Genomic DNA, 25766 nt, shown 5'->3' on the forward strand with positions numbered 1-25766 from the left:
TGGCAATCAGAGAGGAAAAAGAAATAGAAGAAATTCAAACTGGAAAAGAAGAAGTAAAGTTGTTACTGTTTGCAGATGACATAATACTACACATAGAAAATCCTGAAGACACTGCCAGAAAACTACTAGAGCTCATCAATGAATATGGTGAAGTTGCTGGATACAAAATTAATACACAGAAATCTGTTGCATTTCTATACACTAATAATGAAATATCAGAAAGAGAAATTAAGATAACAATCCCATTTACCACTGCATCAAAAAGAAAACAAAATACCTACTAATAAACCTACCTAAGGAGGCAAAGGAACTGTTTTTGAAAACTATAAGATGTTGATGAAAGAAATTGAAGATGATACAAACACATGGAAAGATATACCATGTTCTTCTTGGATTGGAAGAATCAATACTGTCAAAACAACTATACTACCCAAGACAATCTACAGATTCAATACAATCCCTCAAATTACCAATGGCATTTTTCACAGAACTAGAACAAAAATTTTGTAAATTTGTATGGAAACACAAAAGACCCCAAATAGCTAAAACAATTGAGAAAGAAGAACAGAGCTGGAGGATTCACACTTCCTGACTTCAGACTATATTACAAAGCTATGGTAATCAAAACGGTATGGTACTAGTATAAAAACAAACATATAGATCCATGGAACAGGATAGAAAGCCCAGAAATAAACCTACACACTTATGATCAATTAATTTATGACAAAGGAGGAAAGAACATACGATGGAGAAAAGACATTCTCTTCAATAAGTAGTGCTGGGAAAATTGGACAGCTACATGTAAAAGAATGAAATTAGAACATTCTCTAACAAAACATACAAAAATAAACTCAAAATGTATTAAAGACCTAAATGTAAGACCTCTTGCAGGAAAACATAGGCAGAACACTCTTTAAAATAAATCGCAGCAATATTTTTTTGGATCCATCTCTTAGAGTAATGAAAATAAAGATGAAAATAAACAAATGGGACCTAATTAAACTCAAAAGCTTCTGCACAGCAAAGGAAACCATAAACAAAATGAAAAGACAACCCACAGAATGGGAGAAAATATTTGCAGATGATGCAACCAACAAGGGATTAATTTCCAAAATATACAAACAGCTCATACAGCTTAATATCAAAAGAATAAACAACCCAATCAAAAAACAGGCAGAAGACCTAAATAGACATTTTCCCAAAGAAGACATCCAAATAGCTGACAGGCGCGTGAAAAGATGCTCAACACTCCTAATTATTAGAGAAATGCAAATCAAAACTATGATGAGGTACCACCTCACACCAGTCAGAATGGCCATCATTAAAAAGTCTACAAATAATAAATGTTAGAGAGGGTGTGGAGAAAGGGAGCCCTCCTACACTGTGGGAGGAATGTAAATTGGCACAGCCATTACAGAGAGCTGTATGGACGTTCCTTAAAAAAATAGTTATCTTATGATACTACAATCCCACTCCTGGGCATATACCCGGAGAAAACTCTCATTTGAAAAGATACATGCACCCCAATGGTCATAACAGCAGTATTTATAATAGCCAAGACATAGAAGCAACCTAAGTAGCCATCAACAGATGAATAGAAAAAGGAGATGTGGTACATATATACAATGGAATATTACTTAGACATAAAAAAAGCATGAAATAATGCCATTTGCAACAACATGGATGAACCTAGAGATTATCACATTAAGTGAAATAAGTCAGAGAAAGACAAATATATGATATCACTTATATGCAGCATCCAAAAAAATGCTATCAATGAACTTATGTACAGAACAGAAATAGAATCACAGACATGGAAACAAACTTGTGGTTGCCAGAGGGGATAGTGGGCAGGGGGGTGGGGAGATAAGTTGGGAGTTTGGGATTAATGTATACACACTACTATGTATAAAAGAGATAAACAGCAAGGACCTACTGTATAGCTCAGGTAACTATATTCAGTGCCTTGTAATATAATGTGTAGTGGAAAAGTATATGAAAAAAATATATGTATCTGAATCATTTTTTTAAATAAATAAAATACTTAGGAATAAACCTGATCAAGGAGTTGAAAGACTTATACACTGAGAACTATAAAATATTGATAAAGCAAACTGAAGATGAGAAATGGAAAAATACCCCATGCTCTTGGGTTAGAAGAATCAATACTATTAAAATGGCCATATCTACAAATTTAATGAGATCCCTATCAAATTACCCATGACATTTTTCACAGAACTAGAAAAAATAACCCTAAAATTTACCTGGAACCACAAAAGAACCAGAATTGTCAAAGCAATCCCAAGGAAAGAGAACAAAGCTGGAAGCATAACCCTCTGAGACTTCAGACACTACTACAAAGCTACAGTAATCAAAACAGTGTGGTATGGGCACAAAAACAGACATATGGGTCAACGGAACAGAATACAGAGTCCAGAAATAAATCCACACACCTACAGTCACTTAACCTTTGACAAAGGAGGCAAAAATATACAATGGAGAAAAGACAGTCTCTTCGGCAAGTGGCTTTGGGAAAGCTGGACAGCTGCATGTAAATCAATGAAGTTAAAACACTCACTCACACCATATACAATAATAAACTCAAACTGGCTTAAAGTCTTAAATATAAAACATGCCACCATAAAACTCCTAGAATATAACATAGGCAAAACATTCTCTGACATAAAATCATACCAGTGTTTTCTTAGGTCAGTCTCCAAGGCAACAGAAATAAAAGCAAAAATAAATAAATGGGTCCTAATCAAACGTACATGTTTTTGCACATCAAAGGAAACCATAAACAAAATGAAAAGATAACCTATGGACTGGGAGAAAATATTTGCAAATGATGCAGCCAACAAGGGCTCAATTGCCAAAATACACAAACACCTCATACAGTTCAACAACAAAAAAACCAAACACCCAATTAAAAAAATAGGCAAAAGACCTGAACAGACATTTTTCCAAATTGGAAATGCAGATGGCCAACAGGCACATGAAAAGATGCTCAACATCGCTAATCGTCAGGGAAATGCAAATCAAAGTCACAATGAGAGATTACCTAATACCCATCAGAATGGCTAGCATCAAAAAGAACACAAACAACAAATGTTGGGAAAGTTGTGGAGAGAAGGGAACCCTTTTACACTGTTAATCGGAAAGCAAATTGGTGCAGCCGCTGTGGAAAACAGTATGGAGGTTTCTCAAAAAAAAAAACAAAAAACTAAAAACAGAGCTACCATATGACCCAGGAATTCCACTCCTGGGTATATATCTGGGAAAAAAAAAAAAAAGAACAAAAACACTCACTAACTTGAAAAGATACGGGCACCCCAGTGTTCATAGCAACATTATTTGCAATTGCCAAGACATGGAAGCAACCTAAGTGTCCATCAACAGATGAATGGATAAAGAAGCTGTAGTACAATATATCTGCAAAATTTAATACTACTCAGCTATAAAAAAAATGAAATTTTGCTATTTGCAGCAACATGGATGGACTTGAAGGCCATCATGCTAAGTAAAATAAGTCAAAGACAAATACTGTATGATATCACTTATACGTGGAATCTAAAAAATACAACAAACTAGTGACTATAACAAAAAAGCAGCAGGGCTTCCCTGGTGGCGCAGTGGTTGAGAGTCCGCCTGCCGATGCAGGGGACATGGGTTCGTGCTCCGGTTCGGGAGGATCCCACATGCTGCAGAGCGGCTGGGCCCGTGAGCCATGGCTGCTAAGCCTGTGTGTTGGGAGCCTGTGCTCTGCAACGGGAGAGGCCACAACAGTGAGAGGCCCGCGTACCGCAAAAAAAAAAAAAAAAAAAAAAAGCAGCAGACTCACAGATATAGAGAACAAACTAGCAGTTACCAGTGAGGAGAGGGAAGGGGGGAGGAGCAATATAAGGGTAGAGGATTAAAATGTACAAACTATTAGGTATAAATTGTAAGAATATATTGTAGGTTGAGGGGCAGGGCCTTGGGGGGCTCTGGATGGAGTGGGTGGTGGAGCCAGTAGGAAGCGGAGCCCAGAGTGCCAGGAAAAGTGTGGACACTTTTCTACCATGCTGATGGCATTCTAAATATATTTGTCAGTTTTCCCAAATTTTAACTGAAGAAAGCCTTAAGAATTTATGCTTAAGGACTAAAGTGTGACTGCCAGTAATCAGGCTTTCAATATGAATCTGGAAAACCTCAGCAAGCTGGAACTCCTAACACTATTCAGCATTATCAAAGGAGAGCCTGAAGCAGGGGACCTTGTTATAGAAGCTTTAAAGAATTAGCTGAAAGAGTCTTGAGGTCTGCTCTCTGCCATGGGGGCAGGGGCTGAGGGCACAGCCAGCAGGCAGTGCATCACGGGCTCTGAGGCAGCCCGCTGAACGTTAGAGAAATATTAATCGAAGATGGCAGAGTAGGACTTGAGTTCACCTCCTCTCACAAAAACATAAAAATCACGATTAACTGCTGAATATCCATCAACAAAAAAGACTGGAACCTACCAAAAAAGATGTTCTACACCCAAAGACAAAGAAACGACGAGACAGTAGGAAGGGTGCATTCACGATACAGTCAAATCCCATACCTGCTGGGTGGGTGACCCACAAACTAGAAAATAACTGTATCGCAAAGCTTCTCCCTCAGGAATGAAAGTTTTGAGCCCCACGTCAGGCTCCCCAGTTTGGGGGGGTCAGGCATTGGGAGAGGCCCCCCAGAGCATTTGGCTTTAAAGACCAGCAGGGTTTCATCACAGGAACTTCACAGGACTGGGAGAAACATAAACTCCACTCCTGAAGGGCACAGAGAAGGTCTCGTGCACACTGGGACCCAGGGAGAAAGAAGTGACTTCACAGAAGCCTGGGCCAGACCTACCTGCTGGTCTTGGAAGGTCTCCAGGGGAAGCAGGGGGCAGCTGTGGCTCACTGTGGGGACAAGGACACTGGTGGAGGAGGTACCGGGGAGTACTCACTGATGTGAGCTCTCCTGGAGGCAGCCATCTTGACACCAAGACCTGACCCCACCCAACAGCCTGTAGGCTCCTGTGCTGGGATGTCTCAGGGCAAACAACCAGCATGGTGGGAACACAGACCCACCCATCAGCAGACAGGCTGCCTAAAGCCTTCTGGAGCCCACAGGCACCTCTAAACACACCCCTAGAAACGGCCATGCCCCCCAGAGGGACAAGACTCAGCTCTACCAACCAGAGGGCAGGCTCCAGTTCCTCCCACCAGGAAGGCTGCACAAGCCTCGTAGACCAGCTTCACCCACCAGGGGGCAGACACCAGAAGCAAGAAGGATTATAATCCTGCAGGCTGCAGAACACAGAAAGTTAGACAAAATGAGATGGCAGAGGAATATGTTCCAGATGAAGGAACAAGACAAAATCCCAGAAGAACAGCTAAGTGAAGTGGAGATAGGCAATCTACCTGAAAAAGAATTCAGAGTTATGATAGTAAAGATGATCCAAGATCTCGGAAAAAGAATGGAGGTACAAACCAAGAAGATACAACAAATGTTTAACAAAGAACTAGAAGAGATAAAGAACAGAGTTGAACAATACAATAACTGAATTGAAAAATAAAGTAGAAAGAATCAATAGCAGAATAAATGAGGCAGAAAAATGAATAAGTGACCTGGAAGACAGAATGGTGAAAATCACTGCCACAGAAGCGAATAAAGAAAAAAGAATGAAACGGTATGAAGACAATTTAAAAGACCTCTGGGACAACATTAAATGCACCAATATTCACATGATAGGGGTCCCAGAAGACAAAGAGAGAAAGGATCTGAGAAAACATTTGAAGAGATAATAGCTGGAAACTTCCCTAGGGGCTTCCCGGGTGGCGCAGCGGTTGGGAGTCTGCCTGCCGGTGGGGGGGACGCGGCTTCGGTCCCTGGTCTGGGAGGATCCCGCGTGCCACGGAGCAACGGGGCCCGTGCACCGCTGCTGCTGAGCCTGCGCTCTGGAGCCCGAGAGCCACAACTGCTGAAGCCCACATGCCGTGACTACTGAGGCCCGCATGCCTTAGAGCCCGTGCTCCGCGGCGGGAGAGGCCACCACAGTGAGAGGCCCACACACCGCGGCAGGGAGTGGCTCTCGCTCGCCGCGGCTGGTGGAGCCAACACAGCCAAAAATAAAAAAAAAGAAAAAACAAAAAACAAAAACTTCCCTAATATGGGAAAGGAAACAGTCACCCAATTACAAGAAGCACAGAGAGCGCCACGCAGGATAAACCCAAGGAGGAAAACACCAAGACACATTAATCAAATTGACAAAAATTAAAGACAAAGAGAAAATATTAAAAGCAACAAGGGAAAAGCAACAAATAACATACAAGGGAATCCCCATAAGGTTATCGGCAGATTTTTCAGCAAAAACTCTGCAGGCCAGAAGGGAGTGGCACAATATATTTAAAGTGATGAAAGGGAAAAACCTACAACCAAGAATACTCTGCTCAGCAAGAATCTCGTTCAGATTTGAAAAAGAAATCAAAAGCTTTACAGACAAGCAAAAGCTAAGAGAATTGAGCACCATCAAACCACCTTTACAACAAATGCTAAAGGACACTGTTGGTGGGAATGTAAATTGATATAGCCACTATGGAGAACAGTATGGAGGTTCCTTAAAAAACTAAAAATAGAACTACCATACGACCCAGCAATCCCACTACTGGGCATATACCCCGAGAATACCATAATTCAAAAAGAGACATGTACCACAATGTTCATTGCAGCACTATTTACAAAAGCCAGGACATGGAAACAACCTAAATGTCCATGGACAGATGAATGGGTAAAGAAGATGTGGCACATATATACAATGGAATATTACTCAGCCATAAAGAGAAATGAAATGGAGTTATTTGTAGTGAGGTGGATGGACCTAGAGACTGTCATACAGAGTGAAGTAAGTCAGAAAGAGAAAAACAAATACCATATGCTAACACATATATATGGAATCTAAAAAAAAAAAGGTTCTAATGAACCTAGGGGCAGGACAGGAATAAAGACGCAGACATAGAGAATGGACTTGAGGACGTGGGGAGGGGGAAGGGTAAACTGGGATGAAGTGAGAGAGTCGCATGGACATATATACACTACCAAATGTAAAACAGATAGCTAGTGGGAAGCAGCCGCATAGCACAGGGAGATCAGCTCAGTGCTTTGTGTCCACCTAGAGGGGTGGGATAGGGAGGGGGGGAGGGAGATGCAAGAGGGAGGAGATATGGGGATATATATATATATGTATAGCTGATTCACTTTGTTATACAGCAAAAACTAACACAATATTGTAAAGCAACTACACTCCAATAAATATGTTAAAAAAATGCTAAAGGAACTTGACTAGGCAGAAGAGAAAAGGCCACAACTAGAAACAAGAAAATTACGAATGGAAAGCTTACTGGTAGAGGAAAACATACAGTAAAGGTAGGAAATCACCCACACACAAATATGATATCAAAATCAGCAACTGTGAGAACAAATGAAGGATACTGGAAATCCATTTGAAATTAAGAGACCAGCAACTTCAAACAATATTGTATATATAAAGACTGCTATAGCAAAACCTCATGGTAACCAGAAACCAAAAATCTACAATAGATCACAAAAAAAGAAAAAGGAATCCAAACACAACACTAAAGATAGTCTTCAAATCACATGAGAAGGAAACAAAAAGGAAAGGAAGAAAAAAATACCTACAAAAACAAATCCAAAACAATTAGCAAAATGGCAATAAGAACATACATATTGGTAACTACCTTAAATGTCAATGGATTAAATGCTCCAACCAAAAGACAAAGACTGGCTGAAAGGATATAAAAAGAAGATCCGTGTATATGCTGTCTACAAGAGACCCAATTCAGATCTAGGGACATATACAGAATGAACACGAGAGGATAGAAAAAGGTACTCCATGCAAATGGAAATCAAAAGAAAGCTGGAGTAGCAATACTCATATGAGACAAAATAAACTTTAAAATAAAGACTGTTAGAAGAGACGAAGAAGGACACTACATAACAATCAAAGAATCAATTCAAGAAGAAGATATATATCATATATCATATATATATATACACACACATGCACACACACACTTATATATATACACACACACACCCAACATAGGAGCACCTCAATATATAACACAAATGTTAACAACCATAAAAGGAGAAATTGACAGTAACACAATAATAGTGGGGGATTTTAACACCCCACTTACATCAGTGTACACATCATTTAGACATAAAATCAATAAGGAAACACAGGCTTAAATGACACATTAGGCCAGATGGAGTTAACTGATATTTATAGAGCATTCCATCTGAAAGTAGCAGAATACACATTCTTCTCAAGTGCACATGGAACATTTTCCAGGATTGACCACATGCTGGGCCACAAAGCAAGCCTCGGTAAATTTTAAAAAATTGAATTTTACTGAATTTCACAACATTATGAGATTAGAAATCAACTACAAGAAAAAAACCGTAAAAAAAAACCCCACAAACACGTGGAGGCTAAACAATATGCTACTAAACAACCACTGGATCACTGAAGAAATCAAAGAGGAAGTAAAAAAATACCTAGAGACAAATGAAAACAAAAACACGATGATCTAAAACCTATAAGATGCAGCAAAAGCACTTCTAAGAAGTTTATAGCAATACAGTCTTACCTCAGGAAACAAGAAAAATCCCAAATAAACAACCTAACCTTATACCTAAAGCAAATAGAGAAAAGAACAAACAAAACCCAAAGTTAGCAGAAGGAAAGAAATCATAAAGATCAGAGCAGAAATACATGAAATAGAGATGAAGAATACAAAAGATCAATGAAACTTAAAGCTGGTTCTTTGAAAATATAAACAAAATTGATAAACCTTTAGCCAGAGTTATCAAGAAAAAAGGGGAGAGGGCTCAAATCAACAAAATTAGAAATGAAAAAGGAGAAGTTACAACTGACTCCACAGAAATACAAAGGATCATAAGAGACTATTACAAAAAACCATATGCCAAAAAAATAGACAACCCAGAAGAAATGGACAAATTCATAGAAAGGTACAATCTCCCAAGACTGAACCAGGAAGAAATAGAAAATATGAACAGACCAAATCACAAGTGCTGAAATTGAAACTGTGATTTAAAAACTCCCAACAGGGCTTCCCTGGTGGCGCAGTGGATAAGAATTTGCCTGCCAATGCAGGGGACACAGGTTCGATCCCTGGTCTGGGAATATCCCACATGCCGTGGAGCAACTAAGCCCCTGTGCCACAACTACTGAGCCTGTGCTCTAGAGCCCATGAGCCACAACTACTGAAGCCCGCGTACCTAGAGCCCATGCTCTGCAACAAGAGAAGCCATCGCAATGAGAAGCCCGAGGACCAAAATGAAGAGTAGCCCCCGCTCGCCACAACTAGAGAAAGCCCACATGCAGCAATGAAGACCCAACGCAGCCAAAAATAAATAAATAAATATTTAAAATCTAAAAACAAACAAACAAAAACCTCCCAACAAACAAAATCCAGGACCAGATGGCTTCACAGGTGAATTCTATCAAACATTTAGAGAAGAGTCAACACATATCCTTCTGAAACTATTTTAAAAAATTGCAGCAGAAGGAACACTCGCAAACTCATTCTATGAGGCCACCATCACCCTGATACCAAAACCAAAGATACCACAAAAAAAGAAAATTACAGGCCAATATCACTGATGAGCATAGATGCAAAAATCCTCAACAAAATACTAGCAATCTGAGTCCAACAGCACATTAAAAGGATCTACACCATGATCAAGTGGGATTTATCCCAGGGATGCAAGGATTTTTCAATATCTGCAAATTAATCAGTGTGATACTCCACATTAACCAACTGAAAAGTAAAAACCATATGATCATCTCAATAAATGCAGAAAAAGCTTTTGACAAAATTCAACACCCAATTATAAAAACTCTCCAGAAAGTGGGCATAGAGGGAACATATCTCAACATAATAAAGGCCATATATGACAATCCCACAGCTAACATGTGAAAAGCTAAAAGTATTTCCTCTAAGATCATGCACAAGACAAGGATGTCCACTCTTGCCACTTTTATTCAACATAGTTTTGTAAGTACTAGCCATGGCAATCAGAGAAGAAAAAGAAATAAAAGGAATCCAAATGGGAAAAGAAGTAAAACTATCATTGTTTGCAGATGCCATGATACTATACATAGAAAATCCTAAAGATGCCACCAGAAAACTACTAGAGCTCATCGATGAATTTGGTAAAGTTGCAGGACACAAAATTAATACACAGAATTCTGTTGCATTTCTTTACGCTAACAATGAAAGACCAGAAATTGAGGAAACAATCCCATTTACCATCACATCAACAAGAATAAAATGTCTAGGAATAAACCTAAGGAGGCAAAAGACCTGTACTCCAAAAACTATAAGACATTGATGAAACATCAAAGATGACACAAAACAGATGGAAATATATATGATGTTCTTGGATTGGAAGAATATTGTCAAAATAACTATACTACCCACGGCAATCTACAGATTCAATGCAATCCCTCAAATTACCAATGGCATTTTTTGCAGATGTGGAACAAAAAAAAAATTCTAAAATTTGTATGGAAACACAAAGTCTTGAGAAAGAAAAACAGAGCTGGAGGCTTCAGACTCCCTGACTTCAGAGTATACTATAAAGCTTCAGTAAACAAAACACCATGGTATTGGCACAAAGACAGACTTACAGATCAATGGAACAGGATAGAAAGTCCACAAAAAAACGACACATTTATGGTCAATTATGTATGACAAAGGAGGCAAGAAAATACAATGGAGAAAAGACAGTCTCTTCAGTAAGTGGTACTGGGAAAACTGGACAGCTACATGTAAAAGAATGAAATTAGAACACTCTCTAACACCACACACAAAACTAAACTCAAAATGGATTAAAGACCTAAATGTAAGAACAGATACTATAAAACTCTTAGAAGGAAACATAGGCAGAACACTCTTTGACATAAATCGCAGCAATATCTTTTTGGATCAACCTCCTAAAGTAATAAAAATAAAAAGAAAATAAACAAAGAGGACCTTATTACACTTAAAAACTTTTGTATAGCAATGGAAACCATAAATAAAATGAAAAGATAACCCACAGAATGGGAGAAAATATTTGCAAATGATGCAACCAACAAGGGATTAATCTCCAAAATATACAAACAGTTCAGGCAACTCAATATTAAAAAACAAACAACCCAATGAAAAAAGGGGCAGAAGATCTAAATAGACATTTCTCCAAAGATGACATCCAGATGGCCGACAGGCACATGAAAAGATGCTCAGCATCACTAGTTATCAGAGAAATGCAAATCAAATCTGCAATGAGGTACCACTTCAAAGCGGTCGAAAGGCCATCATCAAAAAGTCTACAAACAATAACTGCTGGAAAGGGTATAGAGAAAAGGGTAAACTCCTACACTGTTGGGGGGAATGTAAATTGGTACAGCCACTATGGAGAACAGTATTGAGGGTCTGTAAAAAAATAAAAATAGAGCTACCATATGTTCCGGCAATCCCATTCCTGGGCATATATCCGGAGAAAACTCTCATTTGAAAAGATACATGCACCCCAATGTTCACTGCAGCACTATTTACAATACCAAGATATGGAAGCAACCTAAATATCCACTAACAGATGAATGGATAAAGAAGATGTGGTACACACACACACACACACACACACACACACACACACACACACACACAAGGACTACTACTCAGCCATATAAAAAAGAATGAAATAATACCATTTGCAGCAATGTGGATGGACCTATCATACTAAGTGAAGTCAGACAGACAAATATCATATGATATCGCTTATATGTGGAATCTAAAAAATGATACCAGTGAACTTATTTACAAAACAGAAATAGACTCAGCGATTTAGAAAACAAACTTATGGTTACCACAGAGGAAAGGTGGGGGGCAAGGGATAAATTAGGAGGTTGGGATTAACATATATACACTATTATATATAAAATAATCAACAAGGACCTACTGTATAGCACAGGGAACTCTACTCAATACTCTGTAATAACATATATGGAAAAAGAATAGATACATGTATATGTATAATGAATCGCTTTGCTGTACACCTGAAACTAACACAACGTTGTAAATCAACTATACTCTAATATAAAATAAAATAATTTGTAAAAGAAATAGTAATATTAAAAAATATATTGTACAACATGGGGAATAAAACAAATATTTTATAAGTATAAATGGAGTATAACCTCTAAAAACTGTGAATCCCTATACTGTACACCGTAACATGTAATATTGTACATCAACTACTCAATAAAAAAAAGAAGCTCTGAAAAAGTTTTCAACCTCACCAATAAAATACAAATTAGACAAGGTGGCTTTTTTTTTTTTTTCCTCCAGATGGAAAACAATTTTAAGGTTTGTTAATTCCCAGTGTTGGTGTGGGTATTTGGAAATAGACACTTTCATGGCCTTTCTGAGAGCAGTTTAACACTAATAAAAATTCAAATGCAAATTATTCTTTGACTTAGCATTTCCATTTCTAAAAATATATCCTATAGAAATATAGCCCCAAATCTACAAAGATACACATAGAACAATGTTCACTGAAGCGTCTTCTACAACAGCAAAAGTGACAGTAATTTCAACATCCACCAATAGGGAAATGTTTAAATAAATTATGATACATGTATACTGTGGACTACTCTGAATATTTAGAAAAATTGAGAGCTATGAAAGTAATAGATTGAAACACTGCATATGGTTAATAGTAGCTATCTGCAGGGAATGAGACTGGCTGTGAGTGGCTGTAGGAGGAGAATGATAAAGAGAATTCAACAATACAAATTTCATGATGTAAAAAGTAAACAAAGATGACATACACCTTTTGTAATAAAATAAAACAGCGGCCCTAGGGAAATTTAAAAAAATTTTATTTCTGTTATCCTTCACCCAGGAACATTTTCAGATGCTTTATATCTGCAACTGAAATAGAGTAATTTTAAAACCTTTTCCATGTAATAAATATTAAACCAGCATACAATCATTAAAAATGGCTTTTTGAAAAGCAAAACGTGTACGCTGCAGAACATTTACAAAATATAGAAGGAATAAAGAAAATAAAATCACCCACAATGCCACCACTCCAAGATGACTACCCTTATTGTGGTATATTTCCTCCCTTTCTTTTTTTGTCTGTGGATATAAATGCCAGTTCTCTATCCCTAGACCAGACCTTTTTGCTTATCTTCAGATCTACATAGATAAATGCAACTAACAAAAGTTGCAGTTTGAACATACCCAAAATTGAACTAGTATTCCCTATCCCTATTGCAGCTATTCTTATTCTGCTGATGCATATTGGTCAATAAACAGAACTACCATCTACACAGATGCTCAAGACAGAAACCTGGGGACCATCCATGAACACTCCTCCTCTTACAACCTCTTACCAATTAAGATGTCCTGTTGATTCTGTATCACAAGTCTCTCCTGGACCCATTCACATCTCTCGGTTCACACTGCCATCACCCTACTTCAGGACACCATTTCTCAACTAGCAACAGAATTTAACCTTCTTATATCCAGTTTTGCTGCCCCGCCCCCATTAATTGCACTGTAGGTTAGGTAATCTTTCTAGAAACATGCATTTCAATAAGTCATTTATCCACTTAAAACTATTCTACACCCCAAACAATAAAGAACATATTCCTTTTTTTTTTTTTTTTTTTTTTTTTTTACGGTACACAGGCCTCTCACTGTTGTGGCCTCTCCCGTTGCGGAGCACAAGCTCCAGACGTGCAGGCCCAGCGGCCACGGCTCACGGGCCCAGCCGCTCCGCGGCATGTGGGATCCTCCCAGACCGGGGCACGAACCCGTGTCCCCTGCATTGGCAGGCGGACTCTCAACCACTGCGCCACCAGGGAAGCCCAAGAACATATTCCTTAACATAGTACATAAGGCCCTCCATCACTCTTCTGCAACAAGCCCCAGTCTCCTCTTTATTCTCTCCCTGCATTCAGTGACGCTGCCTTATGGAACTTACTGCATAGCGCCTGGCTCATTGCAGTTTACACTTCAAAATATTTGATGAAAGTTGCTAGAATGTTCAACAACTTTCAGCTCTTATACAGTCTCTGACCTTAACGCTTTGGTACAGGCTACTCTGTCTGCCATGAACATTCTCTTCTTACCTATTCCTTCACACAGTTAACTTTGATTCCTCTTTCAGGTCTCAGTTTAACAATCATTTCCTACCCTCTAGATGGGGTCAAGTTTCTCTGTTCCCATGGCATACGATACTTTCCCTACCACAATAAAACACTCTTCATTGCAATTATTAGATTTTTTGTTCAATGATCCTGGCTTCTCAGTAGCAAGATGCTCTGTGAGGGCAGAGACTACTACTTCCTCATTGCAATACGCCTACTCCTATCATAGTGCTTGGTACATTGCAGGCTCTCAATATATATGTGTTCAATTAATATAGCCTGAATATCTTCCGTTTCCTTTCCAGATCCAGGGTCCACCTCTCTCAACCATGTTCTGCTCCAGAAGCCTGATCTTGCCTTCTAGCTTCTAGCTGAGTTGGGTTAGTGGGGAGCCCTGGCAGATCAAAGGGATGGAAGAGAGCAGATGCAGATATTTAATCTTGCAGGGGTTGGCTTGGGCAGGCTGCATTCCTCTACTGAAGGTCACAGCTCCTCTCAAGGTGGCCCTCTCTCAATGACTCTTTCTCCCTGTCCTTTGGCCCTTCAGGTGACAGCAGCCCAAACGGTTTCTAGCCCCAAATACTACATTATTCCTTTCGGTTTTCCTATGATCTGCTTACATCTTTGTGAACAATCCTTTTAGGCACCCCCATGCCCCAGAGCTATACTATTTTGAATGTGCCTTCTGTTTCCTACAGGGAAATGGCATGAAAGAGAATGCCAAATTTATAATCTTAATTATGTTTTTTATAAAATTGGTATATCGTAAAATAAGGTTTCCAGAAGACTCAAAAAAAAAAAAAAAAAACGATTTCAACACTGACATGACGGTTTTGCCTCTCACAGATATCCCATCATTTGTACAAACAGCCCTCTAGTTGACATGTGAATTGTTTTTTTCTCTTTGCTATTATTAAAAGGTCTCTAAAGAAAATTCTGTTCAACAATTTTTTTTCTTATATCCTTAGAATGGGAATTAGAAGGGGTCAAAGAGTATAAATTTGTTCAAATACACATAGAAACTGCACCCCAGAAAGTTTATACAAATTACAGTCCACTAGTCATACTCAGACAGGCCCAGTTCACTGTCCCCTTGCCACCAATTTACTGTGCATACTGCAGCCTGGCAAAGAACCATTGACTGTTTACCAATGCCAGGCAAAGGGGGAAAAGTCAATTTCTTTCATCATAAATCTGACAATGTTACACCATGAAATGAGATTAAAGTACACTAGGCTCTGTTAGAAGACCTGGGTTTGATATCTAACTTCCCTAGTTAGCTACTTGGTCTTTTCTTCCTGAGCTTTAGTGTCCTCTTTAAGTGGGGATAAATATTACCTACCTTGCAGGTTCTCGTGAGGTTTATAAAAGATAAGTTTAAAAGCAAGTAGCAGAGCTACTGGTTCTCAAGAAATGTTTTGCTGTGTTCTTTATAATCTTTCTGATGCTTCCCTTGGATTTTATGGCTCTCATTCTCCTGTATAAATGTCCTCTAAGTAAATTTTCCTTTCAATAATAAGCTCACAACACAAGTTCTCTCTTGAGGTTTAAAAAAAACAAAAAAGCAAACAAAAAAATACAAATCACAAAACACCATCTTTGCTTTTCACAGATATGAACCAATGATTTCTTTGTTTTAAGAAGTCAATCCTAGAACTGTAGAGTATGAACTATCTCAGTAATAGGCAACAACATTCTGTACCCTATACTTCCTTAATACTATAATCTTATCACTTTATCATAGTTAGGATCCAATCTTTAATTTTGAAAGATGACTGCTTGTTCACAGATAATTATTTATTTTAAAAAATTAAGAAAATGATTTATTGACTATCACTGCCAGGCAAAGAAGGAATATAAACATAAGTAGGACACAAACCCTGACCCTGAGGAAGATATAATCTGCAAGGCAAAATGGACAAGGAATCTCATTACAAAGTTATGAGCACCATGGTAAACCTATGAAGTGCTATAGGAATATAGAGGAAACACAATCAACACTTGTGTATGGAGGAACTGGGGGGATGTAGGAGGGTGACAGGGAAAGTGGGAGAGCAGATACTGGGTAGAGCCCTGAAGACTGATTAGAAACTTGTCTTTGGGAAAAGGAGAGAAAGTTTATCTCTAGACATGTGGAACAGCTGGTACAAATACATGAAGTATCACAGCCCCTGGCACTGCTGGGGAGAATACCGGGGGAATGGTTCAGCTGAAGTAGAGGGAAAGGTTGGTAGGAAATCAGCCTCTAAAGAAGGGTAAGGGCCTGTTTAAGGACTGAATTGTGTCCTTCCTCCAGTTCATATATTGAAGTCCAAACCCCCAATGTAATTGTATTTGGAGATAGGGCCTTTAAGGAGATAACTAAGATTAAATGGGGTCATAAGGGTGGGGCCCTAATTCAATAGGACTGGTGGGTCCTTATAAAGAGGAAGACACACTAGGAGTGCATATGCACAGAGAAAAGGTCATGTGAGGACACAGCCAGAAGGAAGTCATTTGTAAGCCAAGGAGAAAGGCCTCACCGAGAAACCAACCCTGCTGGTCCCTTGATCTTGAACTTCCAGCCCCCAGAGCTATGAGAAAACCATTTACTGTTACTTAAGCCCTCTGTGGTATTTTGTTATGGTAGCCCTAGCAGACTAAGATAGACTTAATTGCAAAGGTTCTTGAAAATCACAAAAGAGAGTCTGCCTATGATCTCAAAGTCCCATATTTCTCAAACTTGGGTTCAAGTGTGCCTAAGATAACCAAATATGTGTTTAGAAAGGAGACCCAGGCACCCTGGGGGGAATGAATTTGAAGGTGGAAAACCTGGAAGCAAGAAAACAAGAGGCCACTGCAAAGTTACTGAGATGAAGAGGATCTGAATTAGGGCCTCTCTAATGTAGAATTAAAATTGCTATGTAAATAAAATACAGTAAATCCTCTACATATGAACAAGGTCCATTCTGAGAGCACATTCGTAAGTCCAACACTGTTAGCCTAGGTACCCAACTAACACAATCGGCTATACAGTACTGTACTGTAATAGGTTTATAATACTTTTCACACAAATGATACATAAAAAACAAACACAAAAAATCAAGAAAACATTTTTAATCTTACAGTACCTTGAAAAGTACAGTAGTACAGTACAACAGCTGGCATAGAGGGGCTGGCATCGAGTGAACAGGCAAGAAGAGTTACTGACTGGAGGAGGGAGAGGAGGTGGGAGATGGTAGAGCTGAAGGATCCTCAGCAATAGGAGACGGAGGGCAAGCTGCAATTTCACTCACGCCTGACGCTGATGGCACAGGTTCTGCTTCCTTGCTGGATTCGATTCTATCGACCCTCTTGAAAAAGCGATCCAGTGATGTCTGGGTAGTAGCTCTTTTTTCCTTGTCATAGATGACACGGTAGCACTGGATTGCATTCTGAATGCCTGCTGCAACCTGCGTGTACTGTCCTACATTCAGGTTCCGTGACTCAAAAAGGAACAGTGCCTCCTCAAATAAAGAAAAGAAAATCCCCTTGCCATTTCCTGCATCGTGAATCTCTTTGATTCTTCAGTTACTCTTTCTTCCTCTTGTCTCTTCGTCCTTTCTCTGCGCCTCCAATTCCACCAGGTCTTTATTAGTAAGCTCCTCGTTTTACACAGCAAGGGGTTCAGTGAAGTCGTCCTCTTGCAGATCTAGGTCCAGCTTTTCTCTGAGAGTCAATAAGCTGCTCTTTGGACTCCATCCACCTTCTCAAACCCATGAAAATCATCAACAAACTGCAGGCAAAGGTTCTTCCAAACCCCATTCATGGTGACAGCCGTAACCTCATGCCAAGAAAAGTCAATGTTTTTTATGGCCTTGTAGATGTTATAGTCCTTCCAAAATTGTTGCAAGGTTGTTCCTGATTCATCACTCGCCTTTACTGCCTAACGAAAAGTGTGATGTAAAAAATATTTTTTGAAAGTCACTATAACTCCCTGGTCCATAGGTTGGATGAGCCATGTACTATTCAGCAGCAGATGCACTACTTTGACTTTGGGATGAAAGTTGTCCATGAATGGAGGGTGGCCCAGAGCACTGTCAAGCAGCAAGAGAATGTTAAATGGGAGATCCTTCTCCAAGCAGTATTTCTCTACCTCTGGGATAAAGTGATGGAAAAACCAGTCCTGGAAAATGGCCTGTGTAACCCAGGCTTTGGGGTTATTCTTCCATACAAGAGAAGCCCTTGGCTATGTTTTTAAGGGTCTTGGGTTCTCTGAATGATAAACTAAGAGAGGCTTCAGCTTCATATCACTGGAAGCATTGCCACCAAACAGGGTTATCCTATCCTTTGGTGCCTTATAGCCTGGCATCAACTTTTCCTCCTTACTGATGTAACGTCAGTCTGGCATCCTCTTCCAGTATAGTCCTGTCTCATCCACATTAAAAACCTGCTCGGGTAAACACATGCCTTCAATAATTTCTCAAAGCGTTTCATGAAATTCCCAGGGAGCTACCATACCTGCACTCGCTGCCTCGCCACTTACTTTTACGTTGTGAAGGTTAGCGCTAGCCTTGAACCGACGAACCCAGACATGGTTGGCATTAAAAGATGCACCCTCTGATTCTCTGCTGTTTCTTCTTCAAGTCTTCATAAAGGCTTTTAGTTTTCTCTTGAATCAGCATTAAGGTGAGCAGGATGCGACACTGATCTACACACTGAGAAGTTTCTCCATGTCCTCCATCACTTTTCAACGCTTCTTTGATATTATTGTCAACATCATCGGCACAGCAGACTTCACAAGTTCCGTGATCTTGTCCTTGTTCTTTAGAATCATGCCAATGGTTGAACAATTCATGTTATAAGAACGAGCGACGTCTACCATCTTTTTGCCTCGCTCCACTCTCTCAATTATTCACTTCTGTTTCCATCGTTATTACTTGGCGCTTCTTAGCAGTACCAGCTACATCACCACTGCTTTTACACCTGCTTCTGGACATCATGGGCTTGAAATAAAGATACTGTACTGCAGTACTCTACACAGCACTGTAAAGTACACAAAAGCACAACCACTTGTAGAGGATGCATGCACATGACAATGTATGGCAGACACGTGAACTTACATGACTGGACATTGAACACACATTCGCATCTTTGAAAGTTCACGACTTGAAGGTTTGTATGTAGGGGACTTACTGTACAGTGAATATTTTTGGCCCAAACGGCCTCGTAATTGTCTTAAAAGCACTTGCCACCGAAGATTTAGTAGGTACATCTAAATACCTTCTGCATAATTGTTACAACGGCCTACGATAGTACTAAAAGATGTCAACAGACACAATTGGAAGATAGAAAAGTTTGCTGTGCAGGAGGGAGCCAAGACAGGGTACACTAATTTTTACTACCCTACTACAACCTGTTTCATTTGTTGGGTATTAGTTTTACCCCTCCTTTCCTCTGTTATAAACTGAAGAGTTGGTCAAACCAATCCCCTCTACCTGTACTCTATGTCAGCATTTTGAAACCTGCAGATGGGTCAAGAAATCTATTGAGGAGGTCATTAAAACAAAACAAAAAAAACCCAAACCAAAACAAAACAACAAAAAACAGCACCAACAACAGACTGGAATAGAAGACAATATAAATGACATCAAAAGTAGTACAGATAACTATTACTGTAAGGAACTTGTTTCAGTAATATGTGTACATGCATGCTCGCACCAGATAGCAAAGATAAAATTTATTTCCTACTGAGGGTTGTGGCCAAAAAAGTTTGAAAGAGACTGCTCTAGATTCTGCTTAGAACCCCTTAGAATTCTTACTCATTATCTTCCTGTCTCCATCTCCAATCTCTTTCTCACTTTTAGTTTTTTCCCATTAAAATGTAAACAATAAAGTATCTCCTGAGTGTCTCCTCTCAGATCCCAGTGCCTCCCTGTCAGTTAAGCTTCTGGAAGAGATAACTACAATCTCAGCATGGACTTTCTCACCTCCATTGCTTCTCAATCCACTGCAAGCTGGTTTGGGCCTCCACCTGCTACTGCAGGTTAAAGACCTCCAAGTGAACTTTGGGATTCCTCTCTATTTAACCCTTGAACAGCACCTGACATCGTTTACCTCCTGAAACACACCTCTTTGGGCTAGTTTCACTGTCTCCTGATTTTCCTCTTACTTCTTTGGCCACTAAATTTCCTTTGCAGCCTCCTTCTCTTCTGCCCATCCTTTAAATGTTGATTTTTAGGCAGTCTTTCCACTCAACAGGGGTAGTCTCTCAATCATTAAGTAGCTTCAATTTCTATCCCTGCGCTATGGTTTCTACATCTCTAGTCCTGATCTCATTCCTAACATCCAGACCTGGCTTCCATTTTTACATGGCATAAAAGATGTGTCAATCCAGAAGCTTAACTTTCTGGAATAATTTTCGTTTCAACCTTTAGCATTTTACCCTTTAGTTACACCAAACTACCTACTTATGGTTTCAGTCTAACAGCATATGCTATGAAATCAGACTTCCTGGGTTTGAACCCCAATTCCAACACTTACTGTGTGACCCTGAGTAAGTTACTAGATTACTCTGTGCCTGAGTTTTCTCATCCACAAAATGGGAAAAATAACAGAACCTAACTTTAAAAGTTACAGAGAATTAAGTAGGTTAATACATATAAAGCTCTTAAAAGCATGCCTGGCACATAGCAAACATTCAGTAAGTATTACTTTATTTATGCTACTGGGTCTTGCAATACCATATACATACAAAACTTGACTGTATGCTATTCTTGTTACGGGCTCTACATTTTGGTTCCTTGATTAACCTACAGATTAGGATTTCAGGTTATTTTAGAAAATTACTATTTTTATACCTCATTCACATTCTTTGTTGGGGCTCCCTCTCATCATTCTTGATGACTTAAAGTGTCATCTTGAATACTTTAAGTCTTGAAGTTATAAGGGGCCTCAATAATCACCTCAAGTGACCTTTCCACCCAACACAAGAATATCTTCTAACCTCTGTCATCCAACTGCTGAACCACTGCCAGTCATTGCCAGTTTCACTTCTGAGCACCACCACTTTGCCAGGCCAAAATCTGCTTCCCTGTAATTTCCACCCAACCTCTGTCTGCCCTTCAGATCACCTGCAATAAGGCAGCTTCTCTTCCCACATGGCAGTTCTCTAAATACCTTAAGTCTCTCCCACCCCCTAAGTTAAACTAGTTCCTCCAGTCATTTCTCGTATGAAATGATTTCTAATCCTTCGACTACTCTGGACACGTCTGAGTTCCAATCTGTACCTGAACTCACTGAAATATTGCAGGTTTGGTTTAATGGTCAAGACTAACACCCCCATCACTAGGTATAATTTTATTATAAGGGCTTAATTTTATGAAAGCATAAAAACTCTAGTACTAATGCTGGTGGCCAGGCAACTATTTTGATTTCAGTTATTTATCCTCCTAAGTTTTCTTCTTTCTTATCACCATTTCACAGCCACACTATGGGCTTGTTATTACAAAGTTCTGCTTCAACTCCTAGATCTTTAATTTTGTCCCCCAATCCTATCTCAGTCACTTCAGCCCTACTGGTCTCCTAATACTCTCTCCATTTCACCAAGACTACCAATATTCTCAGGTACCAAGAATTCCCTTTTCTCAGGCACAGTTTGCTTCACGGCACTGTCTTAAACTCATCAGGCCAACCACACTATTCCCCAGTGATCATCTCAACCATCACCTCTTCTGCTCTTACATAAAATGCTGCAGAAGAGAAATACCAAGTCATATAGGTCTGCATCTGCAGCCAAGTCCAGAATTCCTGCCTTCATGTTCAAGCCACAGTATACCAGGAATTCATAGAGGTACTGGGGTAAGTCGTTAAGTACCAGAGGGTACTTGAGTTAGCCTGCCTGGGTTCAAATTCCAGATCTACCTTTATAAACTTGTGACTTGGGCAAGTTAGTCAGCTTCGATTATTCTCACCTGTATAACGGGGATAATAAATTCACAGGGTTGTTCAGAGTAGTAAATGATATAATGCAAGTAAGGTTCTTAGTTCATTGCTCTTGCTGCAAGTAAATGCTCAATGAATGTTCCCTGTTGTCATAATTATTATTTGTGTGTGCATGGTAAACTATGGAAATTATATGCCTCTGTGGGTTTTCTTCTAGGGAGAACACTCCATAATTTTCACTGATTTTCAATGGCTTCTTGCCTCCTCTCCAGCTGTCAAAAATTTTAGTCCTTCTCTGGGGAACCTCAAGATCTAATGGAGGGCTTCCCTGGTGGCACAGTGGTTGAGAATCTGCGTGCCAATGCAGGGTACATGGGTTCGAGCCCTGGTCTGGGAAGATCCCACATGCCGCGGAGCAACTAGGCCCGTGAGCCACAACTACTGAGCCTGCGCTCCGCAATGAGAGGCCGCGACAGTGAGAGGCCCGCGCACTGCGATGAAGAGTAGCCCCCGCTCCCCGCAACTAGAGAAAGCCCTCGCACAGAAACGAAGATCCAACACACCCAAAAATAAATAAATAAATACATTTATATTAAAAAAAAAAAGATCTAATGGAACATTTACAGATACAGATATATATCTGTGGTCATCACCAATCTACACTTTTCTTAACAGTCTATCTCTACTCATGTTTTGGTATTTGCATTTATTCCATTTTGCCCTTAATTTTATGTTGTCTACAATTACTTTTTATTTGACTTAGTCTCAAACCTACCATTAGAATGTAAGTTTCCTGAGGGCAAGAACTTTAGGTGCTTCTGTATCCCATACAGCAGTCTACAAATGTTAAAAGACCAATATACACCAGGTGAACAGAATACAATTACCTACTCTTTAAGATAATCCACTTCTGATCTAATTCTCATGGTAGAAATTAACTTGTAATGAAATAGAGCAGGACCCTATGGTCCTTTCCCCCCACATCCTTTGCCTGGTTTTGCCTGTAGAAAAACTTTGGTCAAAGAATAAGTTTAATTAGAGAAGTGAGAAAATATGGAAGCAAAGGAAAACGGTCAAACAGGACCAAATAATAATAATTTACTCATTCAGCAAAGTCAAGGACCTTTAGTTCCTCTTCAAGGGCTGTAGATAATATTCTGAGCCATATCCTTTGAGCTGTTTTGTAGATACTGAAATGCTCGCCAGGTGGAAGAAGTTAACTACATGATGACCAGATTAGCCATGACATAAGCTGCCACAGTTCCAAGAACTGGCCTCAAAGAAATGGGAACAAACCGACCCTGGAACTGAAGACGAACTGTACTTAAAACAATCAAGATAATGCTGCACGGGCCTCCCTGGTGGCGCAAGTGGTTGAGAGTCCGCCTGCCGATGCAGGGGATACGGGTTCGTGCCCCGGTCTGGGAGGATCCCATATGCCGCGGAGCGGCTGGGCCCGTGAGCCATGGCCGCTGAGCCTGCGCGTCCGGAGCCTGCGCGTCCGGAGCCTGCGCGTCCGGAGCCTGTGCTCCGCGACGGGGGAGGCCACAACAGTGAGAGGCCCGCATACCGCAAAAAAAAAAAAAAAGATAATGCTGCACGACCAATTTCAAGAGGACTGTCAGAGCTGCCTGTGTTGTTTCTACATGTAGTCCCCTCCCTCCGCCTATAAAAGGTCTTACCCACTGACTGTCCGGGAAGTGGGGGGGTGGGAATCAGCCTTTGGACACGAGGTCCCCCTCCCGCCCCCAGATGCCTGCCTCTGAAATAAAGCAAACTTTCCCTTCCACCAATTTTGCCTCTTTATTGGCTTTTGAATGCCGAGCAGCCGGACCCCACTTTTAGTAACAGTAATAAGAGAACTGAAATGACATAAAATACTTTCCAAATAAAGTTATCAAAGACCTTCTTTGAATCTATCTTTTCCAGAATTTAATGTTGAGTTTATGTTATCAGTTTATCTGTACTTTGTTAATTTCAATATACTTAATTCACTTAACTCAATGAGCTTAATTCAATAAAGCTAAATAAAGAACAATACTATTTGAATTCTAGCTACTTATTCCTTCACAGGACATTCCTTCACAGTACACTGTAAACACCAAAAACAAACTTTCAAGAGAATTCTATCCCAACCTCATTCATAACCGTCTGCTAAGGATTACTCCCTACTCCAAGCACTTGCATTTCCCTCTCAGCCCTGAGGCCAAACACGTGACTATCCTTAGCTTTCAAAGTACAGGTTTCCCTGGCTATGCGAAAGTAAAGCATGAAAGCTTTAATAAGCCAAAATTGCATAAAGCGAAGAAGCTATTACCTTAACACACACCTTGCTAATGGATGAACAAAATAAATCCAGATAAAGCACAGATGCTCACAGACACAGTTCAAAGTTAATGGCGGCTTGATGCTGAGATGCTGAGTGCAGTTCCCAGGAAAGGAGCTGGTGGTGCCACTCGCGCTGCTGGCGGTGCCACTCGCGCTGCTGGCGGTGCATGCTGCCTCTACAAGGGCTTGCTGCAAAACAGACGCTGAATGCTATTTTCGCTTTTCGCCTTTTATTTGTAATGGCGAAAATCCACTTCGGATTTCTTTCGGATTTTTGGGTTAGCGGAAAACAGGTACTAATGTAAGCCTTTCCTAAAAGGGAGGTGCTGTAAAGCGAACTTTCGAAAAGCGGGAGAAACCTGTACCTCCAAGGGTGAATGATTTACACCTGTGAGGGTTAAGCCCTAAAATGTGATAAACCCTTTATTTTATAAATCAGGCTTTGAGTCCCACGTTCTATACCAATGAGAACTTTTCTCAGACTTTTATATCCATGTTCCTCATCCCTCAGTATTAGGGAAAGGGGACGACGGCTGCCATACCACTTTACCAAACACCCCTTCCTCATATCTGGCCCCAGGCGAGCCCTGACAGCATCTTCTTCAACGCTCGCCTCACCTGCCGTATGGAAGAGGCAGGAGAGGCCAATGCCTCCGTCTGCGTCTTTTATCACTCAGTTCGGGGTGACAGCAAGGAGAAGTCCAGGGTCTGAACGGTTTCTTACCGGCGAAGCGGATCTTCACGAGATCCAGCGGGTGCAGTGCGAGGTTGGAAAGGACCCCGCCGCTCACGCCCGCCACCAGATTCTCGTACCGGACGTGGCGGAATACTGTGCTCCACGCCGACGACCCGGACGCCGACTGGCCCTGGCCCGTCATGGGCTCAGGGCCCGGTGATGCCGTGGAAGTGGGAAGAGATGCAGTGGCCGCCACCGTGGCGACGGTCGCCACGCTGGAGCAGAAACCGCAGGGCACGAGCCCACTTCCGGGACCCGCGCGTGGAGTCACACGCCTGGGCGCGGGATGAAGCCGAGAGACCCAGGGGCCAGGGGTACAGGAGAAGTGTGCTGCCGCACGCCACGCCTACCTGGAGGAGAGTGAGAAGGGGCGGGGCGCCTCCGCCAAGTCCCCGCCCCGCCTCGCCCACCTCGGCGGCTGGCTTAGGCCGAAGGGCGTGGATGGGAGACCACCTCTGAAACACCGCCCCCTGCCAACCTTTGTCCTCAAAACTACGGAGCACCGCAGGGCCCAGCGGAACCCGGTTTCCGCTCCGTAGAAGCCACGTGACA

At 40.6% G+C, this 25766-nt stretch overlaps 1 protein-coding gene across 1 annotated transcript in view; it reads right to left on the reverse strand.

The window, feature by feature from the left end:
- Positions 1 to 25686, reverse strand: part of SLC25A32 (solute carrier family 25 member 32) — a 45341-nt gene extending 19655 nt beyond the window's left edge. The window contains exon 1 of the mRNA XM_060115774.1: positions 25203 to 25686. Coding sequence (XP_059971757.1) covers positions 25203 to 25356 — 154 coding nt within the window. The 5' untranslated portion in view covers positions 25357 to 25686. The remainder of the gene's footprint in view (positions 1 to 25202) is intronic.
- Positions 25687 to 25766: the final 80 nt, after the last annotated feature.

The sequence above is a fragment of the Mesoplodon densirostris genome, chromosome 13 (genome assembly GCF_025265405.1).
Source record: "Mesoplodon densirostris isolate mMesDen1 chromosome 13, mMesDen1 primary haplotype, whole genome shotgun sequence".
Lineage (NCBI taxonomy): Eukaryota > Metazoa > Chordata > Mammalia > Artiodactyla > Ziphiidae > Mesoplodon > Mesoplodon densirostris.